The 16,139-nt window shown below is 41.3% G+C and overlaps 1 protein-coding gene across 1 annotated transcript in view; it reads right to left on the bottom strand.

Moving 5' to 3' along the window:
* The window catches only part of slc43a1a (solute carrier family 43 member 1a), an 18,502-nt gene extending 5,388 nt beyond the window's left edge, over positions 1-13,114 (bottom strand). Inside the window, exons 1-5 of the mRNA XM_031862903.1 lie at positions 12,949-13,114; positions 7,793-7,956; positions 7,329-7,518; positions 6,437-6,492; positions 5,431-5,507 (exon numbers count right to left, since the gene is read on the bottom strand). Of these exons, the coding sequence (XP_031718763.1) occupies positions 5,431-5,507; positions 6,437-6,492; positions 7,329-7,518; positions 7,793-7,946 (477 nt within the window). The 5' untranslated portion in view covers positions 7,947-7,956; positions 12,949-13,114. The remainder of the gene's footprint in view (positions 1-5,430; positions 5,508-6,436; positions 6,493-7,328; positions 7,519-7,792; positions 7,957-12,948) is intronic.
* Between the last annotated feature and the right edge of the window lie 3,025 nt (positions 13,115-16,139).

Below are 16,139 nucleotides of genomic sequence, written 5' to 3'. Positions count from 1 at the left end.
GGGTGTGTAGATGGGTGTGTAGATGGGTGTGTAGAGGGGTGTGTAGATGGGTGTGTAGATGGATTTGTAGAGGTGAAAGCATGTGGGCTGGTGACAATTACGATGACAAACCTACAAACCTTGCTAAAATGAAAAAGGGATTGTAAAAGGTGTTGATTCTATAACAGTGTCCATTAAAGGTCCTTCAACCTGCATGAACTGATTTCAGACCACTTTGAATTTACAAATTCAGCAGATATGGACCTCAGCATTTGATTAGAGTCGTGTTTGGGGCCACCTGATTAACATAAACACATTGCTTAATCTCCTTTTGGTCCTACCTACTACTGAGGGACATTTCTGGCTCCTTAGCTGCTAAATGCTCTACTATGATTACCAGTTAGCTGCTAACTTTGCCGTTTGATGCTAGATAGGTAGCACAGTTGGGGTTGAAACAAACAACGAGGGGAAAGCGGCAATAAAGTCTTGTTGAGCTGAGGGGGAGAGTCAACAAATCTGTGGGTTTGTCACTAAGAACGACCCCTTTTAATTAATATAAGAATATTGAATATAGAAGCTTTTTAATCAGAGGCCAAACTGATGTGTCATTATGTATTTTTATCATGAATGTTTGTTGTTTACAGCTTCTTAAAATATGATACGAGTGTGGTTTAAAACAATGCAGATTTGTCCCATTTGCAGAGGACTCCCTGGTGGACCAGAAACTATGAGATAACTTCCACAAAAGGCTTTCTAGGAAATTCATCACCCTATATGGACATTCCTAGAGCTAAGTCATGAGGCCAGCAAGACCTTAAGGTCGAAGACGTAGGGGAGAATTAATCTGGGCTTTTCTTTGAATATATATATATATTTTTTGTGGGAAGGATTGGCTGCTGATAGCCTGTGGTGACAGTTTGTGGCTGGCAGACTAATATGTGCGTGTGTGTGTGTGTTGCAGTGGAGAGCATGAGGTCACTCAGGGCTGACACAACAAGGGTAGCAGGTAAACATGAAGTCAGAGGGAGATGAGAAAAAGCACAGGGGGGAACACCCGTCCTCATTCAGCGATTCTGAGAATCGGAATACTTCACGGCCCGACTGTGACCATGAGATACACTCTCCGGCTGCGGACACAGGGAAGTTTGCATCGCTAAGTAATGTTAAAGATATGCCAGCCATGCGAGATGTCAGCTAACCGATGTTTGCTTTCACAAGTGTAGGAGTGTGTCTGGTTGATTTGTGTGTGAGGCAGAAAGCAGAAAATAAGCGTGAAATCTGTGTATGTGCATGTGCCAGCAGCAGGCGTGATTCCCACCACTCGTGTTCTGGCAGTTCTCATAAAATACTGTACATGTTTCAAACAGGGCCTTGCAGCACATGTCCTGCGTGCCAACGCGAACGACGGAAACACGTGACTTTATGGAGGCAACGCGAGGGTCAACTGGTGTCAGAAATGGAGCTTTGGCCGTTCGCTTGTCACGACTAATCAGTTCAGGCTCTACTCGTGCTGTGCTCACTCACTTGGGTGTTGTGTGACTTTGGCACTGAGTTTAATTAAGAGCTTAATCACGAAGAGAACGAGCCAAATAGTAGCTTAATGAGCGCTGATATTCTGATGCAGCTCTGAACACGCGAAAGAGAGGCAGAATCAAGAAAAATGGAACAAATGGGAACGTAGGAGGGAGAAAGAAGGATGACGGTGAATAAAAATAAGCAAGGATAGAAATGAGGAAAGAGAGAGGTAGAGAGAGGAACAATGTTTTGAGTTTGACTGATCTCCCCAAACCACAGCTGCAGCCCGTCTCTCTGTGGAGATCCCGGCAGGAAACACTAAACCACAGCTGATTAGCACCGGCTTCTTCTCTCCATGTTAAGTCTCTGCCGCCCTTTCTCGCTCTTCATAGATTTGTCAAACCTTTATTCCTCACAGCGTTGGCACAGTGCTCATGTCCAGCTGCACTACACTTATATAACACTAAAAAAAGTAGTCTAATGTAAAAGTGGTGGTTCAACCGCCCTCTATGGATGCCTCAAGCCAAGTCGTGGAGCTTTTGCTTTTGGAGGTTTCTTCGTGTTTCAAAGAGTCATCCCCAATTCCCTGTGGTGGCCTCTATTTGTTGGGCAACTTTAAATGAAGCTGAGCCACTCTCTGTGTGCTGAGACCAAAGTTAACACCTGGAAGACTGACAGCTCTCATATTAACGCAGCGAGTAACAAAATGGGAGACATGCCACAGCGCTATCAATGAGCACTGATATTCTCATGCAGGATCTGTTACACTAAGTCCTCATTCCTTCATTGTGTGACTCACAAGCCTAAAGTCATCCCGTACATAGTTAATGTGCACCATTACGGGTTGTTAAGAATGACGGGAACACGACGTCCTGAAGGTTGTGTGCTTGAATAAAGTCAAAGGTTTTTCTTGCAAATCAGTTTTTGATATTGTAAGTGAAGAAAGAAGATGCAGCGGCATGGAGCTATAACAGAGTTAATTATAACAATCATTATTTGAACCCCTGCAGTGAAACCGTCACAAACTACACATTGACAGGCTTTTAATCTTCAACATGTTATTTTGTCCACAAAATAAATAGTTCAGCTGAACTGGTGCTGAATGACTCCTTGAAATAAAACCCACAATCCTTTGGCCTCTTGTCTTTGCTGTAAATTATTGGCTCCTTCTGCGGAATTTACATTTATCTGTCAATTTTATGCTCTTGTTTGCGACATGACTTGATGTATTATTACTATAGACATAGTTAATGTGCACACAACACGGGTGCAAATAGTGTCTTCAGGGCAAGGGGGATTTACCTACTTTGTTAAAACAGGTAGATCTCTTCTTCAGCAAAATCTAAATCTTCTTTTTGTTTAAAGGTTTTATATTATGATTTCCACCCCACCAGATAATGTGAACTTATATTTTGTTCCTGTATATCATGAACTGCCAAATGTGATCGTATCAAATCATGTGAGAGACACTCAGGGGCTGTCAGGGGGGGTTATGTGAAACTGACTACAGAAGGACAAGTGTTCCTTCCTTCAACAACAACAGAGTTATTGCTCTCAAGCACATGATTTACATCAGGATGGAAGTCCTTGTGTTTTTTACAACAACAATGTGGAGGTCAGTCAATGCTGGAACACAAAACCCAGTTAGACATAGAAGGAGAGACACATAAAGGTCAGACATGGACAGAGAGGAGGAGGGAGGGACTGGAACGTTACTCAAGTGTAAGTGTGTGTGTAATAATAATCATGTGTTTGTGAGTGATTAATCGAGTGGAAAGAGTACAGTGCCTTCCTGTGTGAGAGCTATGCAAGTGTGTGTTATTGGCCAAACAGTTTCCATGTTGCGGCTCTTCGAGATGTCTTATACACGTTTCCCCCAAAATTCAGCCAGACATATTTGGTATGTTTGGTAAATTTGGGAATACCTTTGACATTTGCGCTGCATTCACACGGCGATTGCCGCTGATTACGTCGGCAGTCGGTTGTCATGAAATCGTACCGACCCTCCTCCGGTTCCCCCCTAATTTACCACTCTTAGCTCTTTCAGCTCTGTTGCCATTGTTTGCACTTTTCACTGTTAGTTGCCAGCTCAGCCATTGCCATGCTGAGAGCTGTGTGGAGTCAATCCCTAACTGATAGATATGCTCCGAATTTCGTATAGAGCTCATTTAAAGGGTTTTAAATCACCATCTGTCCATTGAAAATGAAGATAATTTGCGTGACTGTGCTAAAAAAACACCTTAAACAAATGGACATGGATGATATGGATGGATGAAAAAGGTTATTTTATCGTTTCCTCCGAAACAGTGAGGTCTGCTGTTTATACACATTGTCAGCAGTTTTCAGTGGGATATATACAGGCACAGTTGGCTATGAAAGTGCAGAATATCTATTTAATTTGAGACAGGTGTCTCAGCTTTTCTTTTCTACAGAGTCGGGCTGCAGTCGCTATATAAGAGAGGGTCATCTGTACACTCAGCTTTATTATCCAAACATTTGTTTCATCTTCGTCTCCCTGTGTGTACATAACCATGCACACATGTGTACATCCACATGTGTGCACAGTCATGCAGAGTTCAAAAGGTTCTGCATTGATTTTCTGCTGACCGCTGGGCAGAACAGAGAAACAGGAGAGAGCGGGAAGATGGGAGGACGAGAAAAAAGGGAAAAAGGGAAGGAAGTGAGAGGAAACAGCAGAGACACGAGGACGAGCGGCCTTGAGTGTTTCGACTAGAGGTGAGTGGGCCGGGCCTTGGGGAGAGGGTGTGTGGTCAACTGCTGTTCGTTATTGGTGGAAACACAAACGGGAGACTTTCCATCTGGGATAAACCACGTGCAGCTCTGACGGAAACACTGTTCACTTTCACGCACGCACACAAACCTGAAATACTTGCCATGACACAGGAGGCAGCAGCAACAATAAAACGAGCTACATAACGTTGGTGCCAGCTGACACATCACAAGATGACACACATGCCTGACGTGAGTGTAAACAAACACAGCTCCCAGTCACAGCACACTCTGTTTCCTCAGCTGACACAAATAGAGGCCCCGGCCACGCGGAGACTCTCGGCTACCAAAAGGGTTCTGCTCAATTGTTCCAGGAACACAAACCCTGCATATGTACTTTCTCAGAATATGAGTTACGTAACCACAGTAGAGTCTTTCAGAGCTGGAAGAAAAAAAGGCTAATTTTGGCGCCCATTTGTGACTAAAACCCTGAAAATGTATTCTCGTCCCCTTGATGCCAACATGTATACTGACCAGACTGAACAGGATGTGTTTCCCTTTGGCTCAGAATCTGACATGATTATTTAAATAACTTTATGCTCTTTGTGTGTTATATTGTCTTTACTTTGGAGCCAGTTGTAGCTTAAACAACTGGCCCTGTTGTTCTGTCATGGCTTTCTTTTGACAACTTTAAACACACTATAAATAGTCACACTGACAACATTTTGGAGGCGGTTAGGGACAAACACACAGTACATAGGTGAAAGCAAAGACAGCCTCGGAAGCATTACATGACTGTGTAATCCAAGTTGTGTTTTTCATAAAAACAAACAAAGCTCGCAAAACATTGTCATTTCTTTTGTTCTCTACCAAGTCAGAACAGGTCTTATGTAAAGATGTTAATAACAACATGCAGGTGGAGAGGACCTCATCCACCAAAGCAATGAGAACTGGCACAGAGAGGGAAAAAAACAACGACACCACTTGTTATAAATCAAAAGCTGTAGCTTTTCCTGAACACTGTATCTGTTTTTGAGCAACAACCAACCATCGTAATAATCAAAGAGGATCAACTGTTTGACCCCAGATGTCTAAGTGAACCAGGAGACATGATGTGTAGATATCAGTATTATATTCATGTATATTCTCCTCCATTGCTAAGTGATAATCTGTATTTCTCTGCTTCCTGAAGTTTGTGTGTCTCACCGTGAGCGAGGTGAAGGTCAGGCAGATGCCTCCAAAGCCATTCAGGGAGAGAGCCAAGAAAATAAGTGCTGACAGATCTGCAGAGAAAAACATAAACACAGAAGAGTTAGAGCCTAAATCAACTCTCTCAGAATAAGACTGGAGGACATGTCTTCCACCAAAATTTTTGACTATTTTTAGCGATTTCACCAGAATAGATGAGGCGAGAGGCTGATTGTCATGAACAGGGTAAGACCAAACATGTTGGTTCAGTTAGCCCACTGCTGACATCTGAGAGGTGTAATTATGAATTTATTCTTTTTTTAAATCTTCTTTTATTGTGGTTTTGTTTGTTTCTGTGATGTTTGTACACCTACATTTGTGAGTTTATTTGTGCAGACTGCAATGAGCAATTAAAACAAAATTAATAAGTTGAAAAAAAGATGTGTGGGGATGGGGGGTGTCCGCTGCTGCTAGATGCTGTTTGTTTGGAGGATATTATGGCCCTTATAAAGTGGAATTAGCACTTGGTACAAGCGCTCAATAAACAGGCGACAGGAAATCAAATATTGCATTTTTTGGTACACTGGACAGTTTTTAAGTGGTTGCACAATACATGGCAATATATTTATATTTACTATTTGTATGTTGCCATTTATTGCGCAACCCCTGAAAAATGTGTGTATATATACACACACACACTTGTATATTTTGTATATTATAACTGAGAATACTTGTATATTTGTATATTTAAGAATTCTAAACTTGGTCATTCTTGTCTTAGCTGTGAGTATGTTATATAATATGGATAAATGAACAAATGCCTCTGTAAAGTATGTGAACACTGAGAATGTTGCTCTCCCAGATGAAGACCTGTTTGTGAAATCTATAATTAAATCTTTAATTTAACGATCTCAGCTGCTGTGCCTCAAGATAACTGGAACGCATGTACAGATCTCTTATCCCACAGTTTGCAGTTGATTCATTGACATCCAGCACATGTTTTAGTGTTCGTGTTTGTACTCACTATGAGGGTCATAGACAGACAGGGCCATAATAACACAGGACAGACCGAAACACGAACTGTAACAGAAGAACAAGGGCATTTCAAATGTTTGCATTCTGTATATTTTCTTAGCAGACTGACAGTCACATTTATATGTAACACATATAGAAACTCCCAGAAGGACATGATAGAAATGCCACAGGACAACTACTAACATTAAAAATATGTCTCACAAAACAAGTTAAGCCGTTGGTTATCTGCCAAAAACTGAAACTGTCCGTGGTTTAACAGCCTCCAGCTGCAGATATTATCAACTTTCATCGTATTTTCAAAGTGTCGGGCTACTCAATGTCATAGCTGCTGAAACTGTGAATGAGAACGAGAAAAAGTGTGTGTAAGTGTGTGTGTGTGTGTGTGTGTGTTTTGCAGGCTTTTTACATTTTTCTGTGTGGGTGCATGTCTGTGAAGACACTACTCGCAGTCCTGCTCCATTCTGACAGTGCAGTTGTGTTCCCATGTTTCCACACCCAAACTGAAAGACTTTGTTTACTATGGTATGTGCACACGCACTCTACTGCCCCACCTACATGTATAATTCACAGACTTTGAAATAAACCGCGGGGAATGTTATCTGTCTGCATTTTTTCTTTCACTATAACCTTAGTTACCTTAGTTTTACTTAAGGAACTTACTTTCCCTGCAAATCCTCACCATCATGACATGTATAAAGACAATGTGAAGAATTCAAACCTCCAAATGACAAAGCCAACAAGTTTTCAAAAAGCAAATTTGAATCTTAAGAGATGTAGGTTTTTGTGAATTAAACTGAACATAAAAGGTCACTTAAACACCCAACAGACGTGCACATTCCCTTACAAACAGCACAGGCTGGTGTCTATTGTTAAACCATTACCTGCCCATCAGGCGAATTGGGCGAGGCCCAAACCTGTCCATCAGGACACCGAGCGGCAGGGTGGTGGCGCTGAGCAAGAAGGACCCGATGGTAAAGCCCAGATTCAGCATCTCTTCCTGATCCACGCAGCTGAGCCACTCCAACTCACCACTGGAGGAGTTGGGCAAAGGCACGATCACAGACTCGTTCTCTGTGTGTGGAGAGAGAAGAGAGGTGAGTGACAGTCAAAACATTTGGAGTCTTGGGTCAAGAGATGTTTAAGAGGAAAGCGACCAGGGACCAGATTATCCTTCTTATTTTTCCAAATTTTCTCTTAAATGTCTCTTTCATGCCAGACAATTCTCATAGAATTACGAGAAATCATGAAGTATCAAGGTCATAATACAACGTTAAGTTTGGAGCTGTTATAGGGAAACAAACCAACAAATATTAGGGTCATGTGATGGAAAAGGTTCTGATTTTACCCGAGCACAGGTGGGAGTAGAAGCCTTCCCTTTTCAGCATGATGAGCAGGGAGCCCCAGCCCAGCAGCACCGCCGAGCACAGCAGATTTTCAATCACCGCCGTCACGGCCATCCACCAGCGCCTCCTGTAGGCCTGGAGGAGAGAGGGCGCCATCGCTGCTGCTCTGGGGTGGAGGAGAAATTTAATTTATTTTCTAACATTTGAGATGTATTTTGAGATGTAAGGCCATGTTAGTGGGTAACTGCCACATACAACAGCATGTCTAATAGCCTAAACTTCAATGCAATGCCTGTCCCTAGATCAGCATTTATACAAATGGACAAAACGCAAGAAGAAGAAATATTAAAACAGCACAAAACTCAACATAAGAATATATGCTAACTAGGACTGAAGCTACGGGTTACTTTCCTTATTGATACATTTTCCACTCATTTTCTTGATAAATCAATTCGTGTTTGTTAATTGTGTAAAATGTTCATCACAAGTTCCCAGAGCTCAAGATGACGTCTTCAAAATGTCTTGTTTTGTCGAATCATCAGTCAAAAACACAAATACATTTATTTTACTATCATAGAAGGGTAAGAAAACAAGCAAATTTTCACTTTTCAGAAGCTGAATTAAAATCTCTAATTTTGCTTATACAGTACATGCTTGAACTATTATTCAATTATCATGTTTTTGTCGATTGACCAATTGTTGCAGCTCCAATACAAATGGCACAAAACACATCCAATGATGCAATAAAATAAGCATAAAACTAAATAACAAGCATGAGATCATTCATGACTACCGATCCCTTTAAAAGCTGAAAGGAGTTGTGTGGGCCAGAAGTCTTTACTGATCACCAGAATAGAGCAAATATTTACAAAAGGGCATTTTCTTTCTCTTTATTGACTTCCACAAAATAGAAAATCTGTGATGTTTCATTAGGTTTACTTCACTGGGGAGACCTGATGGAGCCCCTCCGAGACAGGACATTTTTGCCTAATGAACCCTTGTGACCAGTCATTGTTTTGTAAATCCCAGTTGGGTACCTGACACATTGTCCTCAGATATCCTCCCACTGTGCTGTCTACAGAGCCACTATTTAACCCTTGATTTTGACCGGCGGAAACAATGCTGAGCGCTCGATGTTACTACGTTTGTCCTGGAAATAGAGATAGCATCTTAAAAGGGGCGACATTTCCATCTGAAAGTCGGAGTGAAGGAGTCTTTCCACAGCATGTAACCACAGTTTTGGGGGTTTATCTAACTGGAATTAACGTGTTAAAGGTGAGTGGTGATGCAGCTTTCATGTAAACAAACAACACGCAGGCTAATAGAATACTCAAACTCATGACGTGACTGACCAAATAAAGTCGGGTTAGTCATGACCACCTGGAAAGTACACACACTCACACACACACACATAGGACAGGTCATTGGTCGATGCAACCTGGGACTTTAGTGACCAACAGAATCAGTCATGACCGCCCTGACAGGATGGCACACACATTCACATCTAAGCAAGACATAAAGAGCCAAATATAACCAGCTATTCAATTTGGCGGAGAACCAGAAAAGGAGTGGAAAAGAACAGAGAGAGGAAACAGTCTCAGCCACTTGATTTGAAGAGACGCGGGTGGGGGGGGGGGGGGGTGCAAGTCAAGACCTCAAACAGAAAACCCTTTCAGCAGCTCCTAATGAGGGCACCTCTTCAGCATGTGAGCGTGTGTTTGTATGGGAGAAGACGAGAGGATCTAACGGGACAGATTGGTCTCTGCGTGTGTCCATGAGTCTGCGTATGTGCTGGTGAGGCGCTCATGTAATGCGATTGTCCATCATCCACTGAACTGCCTTTGTGCTGGAAGGAGAGTTTAAAAAGGGGGATTTCTGTGTAATTGACACCCCATGCTGAAAACCCCTTCAGCACACACACACGCTCAACTCCCCAACTCCCAACAATGAGGTGACAGAGTGAGACGGCACTCATTCACTCAGTCATGTAAATGTATAATCCACAAATACACCTGTTAAATAAACCACCAACTTGTTGCCTACGGTCTCAATCAGGGGGGAGACTAACGGATAAGGACAAGTGGGGATCGTTTCTGTAGTTGTTTAATCTTCTCCTTCAATTTTTTAGCCTGTAAAACGTTAAAGAAAACGTGAAAATGACCATCACAACATCCTAGCCCAATGTGACTTCATCAAATGTCTTGTTTTGTCCGACCAATTTTCAATTTACTGCAACGTAACACCAAAGAAAAGCTGCTAATTCTCACATTAGAGAAGCTGGCACTGTCCACCTGTCGACATATTTGCTGAAAAAGTGACTTAAACAAAGATTTGATTATTGAAATAGTTGCATAATCATTTTCTGTTGATCAACCCATCGTTTCATTGACTAATCATTGCAGCTCTATTGGAAATCAATCTCATTATCGATAAGATGGATATGATTGTGAGTCTTCCTGACATGTGAATGACAGTGGTACATTTTCCTCCTCAGATACTGTATTGCATCATATGTAGAGACACTTGATAAACTATGACACCATCATTACCCCTCTCACATCCATAAACTTATATCAAGATCTGAGTCTTGATAATGAGTCACAGAATTGTTGACGTTAAAACATGACCTTTTGAGTTTGGGGAGGATGTATTATGGACATTTTCCACTAACTCCTACCGTCCAGTGACACAAATTAAAATGTCAACCTATTTCTCTGTCGGAGCGTTTGTCTGTTCGTGTTTTATTACTCAGCAAGCAACTGCTGCTAATGATAGCATAAAAATGCAAATAGCAAAGATAATGCAATAAGATGCAAAAAGTGATCCTGAAACCCTGATTGAATATCTTTAATCTTAAATGTGTGTGCAGTCCTGTCAACACCAGTAATTCACTTTAACTTATCATTCACTAACTGTTTCTTGTAACACCATGACTTTAAAGGCAGGGGGTCAGAATAGCAGAGTGGGCCCAAAAGAAACACAACATTATACTTCTAAGGCAGTGTAGTGCCAGTTTTGTGTCACTTTGGGCAGCATTGATCCTCTCCATGTCCCCTCAGTCTGACAAACACACTAATGCAGTCTCTTGTTTCCCTAATTATTTGTTTATGTGTTAATCCGGCAGAACTGACGGACAGACGAGTCTTTCAAACGTGAACATACACAGTCTATTGAAGGTTTAAGTATAGAGGCGGCTGTCACATGGATTGGATTTGCAGCGCTGTGACTGCTCCACACAATGAATACACACTCATTGCTCGGGAGACAATGTTGTAAATGCAACACAGAGTCAAATGGCGTAGAAGAAAGGTCTGTAACAAAAAAGGTGTCAGTTGCTCCTGAGTGTGTGTTCGGTGTCAGGTTATAAAACCACGTGGACTGATGCAAGACACAAAGGTATTGCCAGTTCAACCATTTGATCTGCTGCCTCCACCTCTGGTTACCACGCATTCTTTCTCTCTGTTTCCCGCCTGTTTGGAGTGCCCTGGTGTTGTGAGCCGGGAACGTTAACACACACAACCAAAGACAGGCAGACAAGCCGAAACACAAAAAGGCAAAGACTATCTAGGCCTGGCAGGCAGTTGTGAGCACTTCTCACAACACTGCGAAGTGGGTGTGTGTGTGTGTGCGTGTGCGGCAGGTGAAGTCTGATCTGAGCTGAACACCATATAAGGAACTTCCTGAAATACCTGCGCACCAGCAGCTGATGCAATGTTGCCATGACTAACTCCACTGTTATGGCCATGTAGAGTTTTGGTATTTATAGTGGCGGCTATTATATCATATCTTAGATTATATAACAAAACCATACTGAAGCTTCTGTATTATAATGAGGGTTGGCCATGACATATTTCAATCATCACATGTCCTGCTTCATTTCAAGTCTTTCTGTTGATGCTCCCATCCAGCCCTGCTCTTTTTTCCCCGCGGGGATGTTTCTGGCCTTGACCAGCGGTGTTTATCAACCTCTGCCGGACATAAAGGACCGCAGGGCAAACTCTTTATCCTCACAAGTTTCCAAGAAAATAAACCACGCACTCTAGGAGCCTCTGTTCCCCGAGGAGTCCAAGAAACGCAACCCCCGAGGCTGCCCAGCCGGCGAGCAGCTGTCTCTCCGCGGGCATGACCTCAGCGCGGGGTCCGGTTACCGGAACCGCGGGGTTCAAAACGTCGGAATTGTGACGCACAAGAAAGAACCCCAAAAGTGATGGATACCCCCTGGTTCCTATATAGCCTACCACACCTGCCTACAGGTGACAGTGAAGGAGGCAGAACGAGGCGTGAAATCATCGTCACCAACATGTGGCAAAAGTGATTTATAGTGCTGGAATGATTCAATGATTCAACAGAAAATGAACTACCAATGATTCTAATAATTGATTAATGAAGTAATGTGAGAAGCAAATAAAAAGGCCACTAAACAAATATTTGCAAGTTCAAGCTTTCTCTAATGTGCGGAGTTGTTGCTTTTCATAGTTTAGATCACTGTCAATTTAACATATTTGGGTTTTGGACAAAATATGCCAAAAAAAGCTGTCACCTTGGGTTCTGAGAAAATGTGATGGACATATTTTTCACTATTTTCTTAAGACATCTTTCAAGCAATAACAAAAAAAAATTTACAGCCAAAATTTATAAGAACATTTGGTTACTGAACATTTTTTTTTTTTATAAAATCTGACTGTAAGTTAGAGGCTATAATTAAAACATGCCTGCAACCACTGCATATGTTAACAACAATTAAATTAGAATGCAATAAAACATGCGTCTAGTTTGTAGCTATGTGCTTATTATATGCTTACAAATGAGCTCTGTGACAGAATTTGGGAGACACCACTCAAAGAAGCAACAGCATGAGCAGTCACTTGAACAGTCACTTCCGACACAGCCCTTCAGTATATTACTGTTTCCACTGACACCTTCTCACTCTCTGTGTGAACGCCCAAAACGTCAAAACGTTTTCCCCACGACGCATATTCGCCGGCTTAATACAGACAGTGTAGACTTTTGTATGTAACGTAAAAGTTTCAGTTTCATGCCACGTGTGAGGATCTGCCGCCGGTTCATGCCGCCAGGTTACACGCGTTATGCTGAGGCTTGCTATACGGACTAACAGTAGCAGCTTAGTGAACATCTCAAGGAAAACCCATTTACTTACTTCAGTTGTGCGTCTTTTCAGAGAGGAAACAAAATGCTTGAAATGTTTTTGTTGCTCACTGAGTGACAAAAAAGTTAAGGATTTAAAAATGGTTGTTCTTGTTAGGCACAAACCCTTGAATGAAACCGATCCCTCTCTCTCTGCTTCCTTTCGTTCTCGTGTAGGTTTCCTGCTGGTCCTCGTGAGTGTCCACGCTTCTATTCTTTCTCTGGTTTCATTACAGACTCCCCCTCTTTTTTCCAATTTGACTTCTAATTCGCTCCCTCTTTCAATGGGTGGAGAGAGAAGTTATTTAAGTCACTCAACTATGAAAATTTCCTTCATGGAGCCTGCAGCTAAAATGTTTGACGATGACGTCAAAATAATTATATGCTGCAATGTTTCCGTGGTGGAAGAATTCTCAGATTTTTTATTTGTACTGTATGTATACTGTAGAAATGCTCAGTGACAAGTAAAAGTCCCGCATTCATACTCTTATGTAACTACATATTTGCATCAGGATCATCAAAAGTAAAAGTACTTCTCCTGCAGAATGGCCCATTTCAGAGTAATGTTATATTATTGCATTATAATTTGTAATGCATTATTTTAAGGTTGCAGCTGGTAAATATCCGATGTTGAGAATTTGCCCCGCAGATCAATGAAGACTTTATCCATAATAATATTTCATAATTTCTTTGGTAATTATATTTTGGATTAACTGATTGTTCTGAAGTTGTCCAATACATGTAGTTGAGTAAAAAACACAATATTTGCTTCTGAATTGCAGTGGAGTGGAAGTATAGAGGAGCATAAAATATAAATACTCAAGTAAAGTGCAAGTACTTCAAAACTGTACTTAAGTGCAGTACTTAGTTACTTTCCACCACTGCAAAAACAAGCTGTCATTACAGCAAACACAAGCTTCATCTACAACAACTTGTACTTATTGTTTCCCTGACAGTTAATGTCTTGTGGATGTTAATTCAAATTTGATTACACATCCAGAAGCCAATTTAATCGTATTAAAAGTAATCAACACGCTGTGCTCCATTCACAAAGAACAATAAACATTTTATTACACATATTTTACGGAACCCTATCACAAGAAGTAGCCTGCTTACAGATCCTACATCTGTTATTTAGTGTTTCTACATCAATGACATTTGAAACCATCAGGTGTCAATACGTACACAAAACAAAGACCTGACATGGCAACAGTGATTCGTTTTTTCTCATGCAATCGTGTATATGTGCCCAAACTCTTTACTGTGAATGTATTTATTTATTGTTTGCCTCTATGTTATTGTGGCCTTCAGCAGGCAGTTTTCAGCAAAAAATACTCGACTAAAAACTTAAAATGCAAAGCAGAAACTTGGAGTTTTATCATTTCGTTCACTGTTAAACACCAAAGCTTATTGTTTGTGTCCTTGAGGTGTGAAAAACACATTTCCTTCCCTCAACAAATGTTTGTATATTAGATATGTTTTGGTTAACATCTATCACCATTGTTTACGTCGGTGTTTTCTTGCCAGCAGTCTTCTTCTTCACTGTTTGTTGGAGCATTGCTGCATTTCTTGGTTCATCATGATACCTGCTGATCAGAGGAAGTTTGCAGCAGGCACAGTGAGCCTTTCGCTCAATCAGTTTCATCTTTTTACCAGCTTTACTTATCATATTTTAACTGGTGATGCTATGCTCTTTTATGTTGTCATTCCGTATCATAACTTGCTCTTTCACCTCACCCATCCATTTTTAAAAAAAATCTCTTTGTAACCTTGTTTTGAAAAGTTACCAGTATTATTATTATAAAGCTTTGGCAGGAATATGTTTTCCACAACATGTGTCCTCAGGTGTATATACAAAAACAAATAAAATGGGTTCCACTCATAAAAACATCGCTCCATTCTGCTACTATTGGTCAAAAACGTAACAGGCTATACCTGTAAACTTGAGATTTTAATAGAGATGACTCACGTAGAGGAGGAAGGATTGCATACAGCGACAGTGGCAAGACGTTTAAATATACAATAGAGCTTTGTCACATGTCAGAAGCCTTTAGTTTAAATGGAGAAGCCGAAGTGTATTGCATGGAGACCCTCAGATTGATGACAGCATTACTGCATGGGTCTCTGGCCTCCAAGATACCCGACTACCATTTCAAACACTCGTTAGAGACACAAATGATTGAGGCCTTTGGTGTCAAATCACAAAATATCTGAAAATGATTTCCTTCAAAGGGAAACAGGGAAAAGAGGGTCTTCCGCTTAACTTTCCTGTAAGAACAAAACGCTCAGCTTCCATCTTTAATTTCTCGGACCGGCAACTGAGCTCTAATAATTCTCTCGTAATTCTGGTTTCCATACAAAGCATTAGTCCTGCTTATTCGTTCACTCCAACGGTGCTCCCGTCACAAAGGAAAATCTGCACCCTGCTGGGCTCTACAGGGAAGTGGCCAATTTTCCATTTCAAACATACAGAAATGTGCGGTTCCTGACAGTCATAGCTCTACAGTTGGTCATGAAACATTGGTTACAGCTGCAGGGAGAAATCGGACTCTGGGCCCCAATTTCTTAATAAAATAATCCCGTTGGAATTTGTGTGAGCTCTCTCCAGCTGCGGACACCTGTAAATGTCACCTTTAACCCCACCTCCAAACTGCAATGTTCATGTGAGCAAGTAAAAGTCAGGTCAATTTATACTCAGGTTGACTATGTCACACTGCACTCACCTCACAGTGGGGAAGCCTGATAGAAATATGTAGCTGAGTGATGAGTGTGTACGATGCAGGAACAGCTCCACAGTATTTCATGTCATTATGGCTGAAAGCTTAAGACAATAGAAGACATACGAATTGCTCGGGGTTATTATGAGTGCATTAACTAGTGAAAGTTGAGAAGTCAGTGACGACAATATGGAGATTTCTCAATATATTTTTTGCAGTTTTGAAATATGTTTTTTTACACAATCCCAGCCAAACGCACACAACAAACATTGATCGTGTTACATCTACTCTTTTCAAAGATAATTGGGGGACACCATGGGTGTTGTGGGTCACGTTGAACCACATCAGCCATGGCTCTTTTAGGATTTGGTAAACCTTTGAGCTTCATGATGGTGAATCGCACCCTGTCCTCAGGCCTATACATATTAATTTAGAATCATTATATGATTGGAAACAGATTTCTTGTCCCCTGCAGTGCTGAAATAGT

The sequence above is a fragment of the Anarrhichthys ocellatus genome, unplaced genomic scaffold (assembly GCF_004355925.1).
Source record: "Anarrhichthys ocellatus isolate YVR2014 unplaced genomic scaffold, GSC_Weel_1.0 scaffold27, whole genome shotgun sequence".
NCBI lineage: Eukaryota > Metazoa > Chordata > Actinopteri > Perciformes > Anarhichadidae > Anarrhichthys > Anarrhichthys ocellatus.
This window is presented reverse-complemented; position numbering and strand designations above follow the sequence as displayed.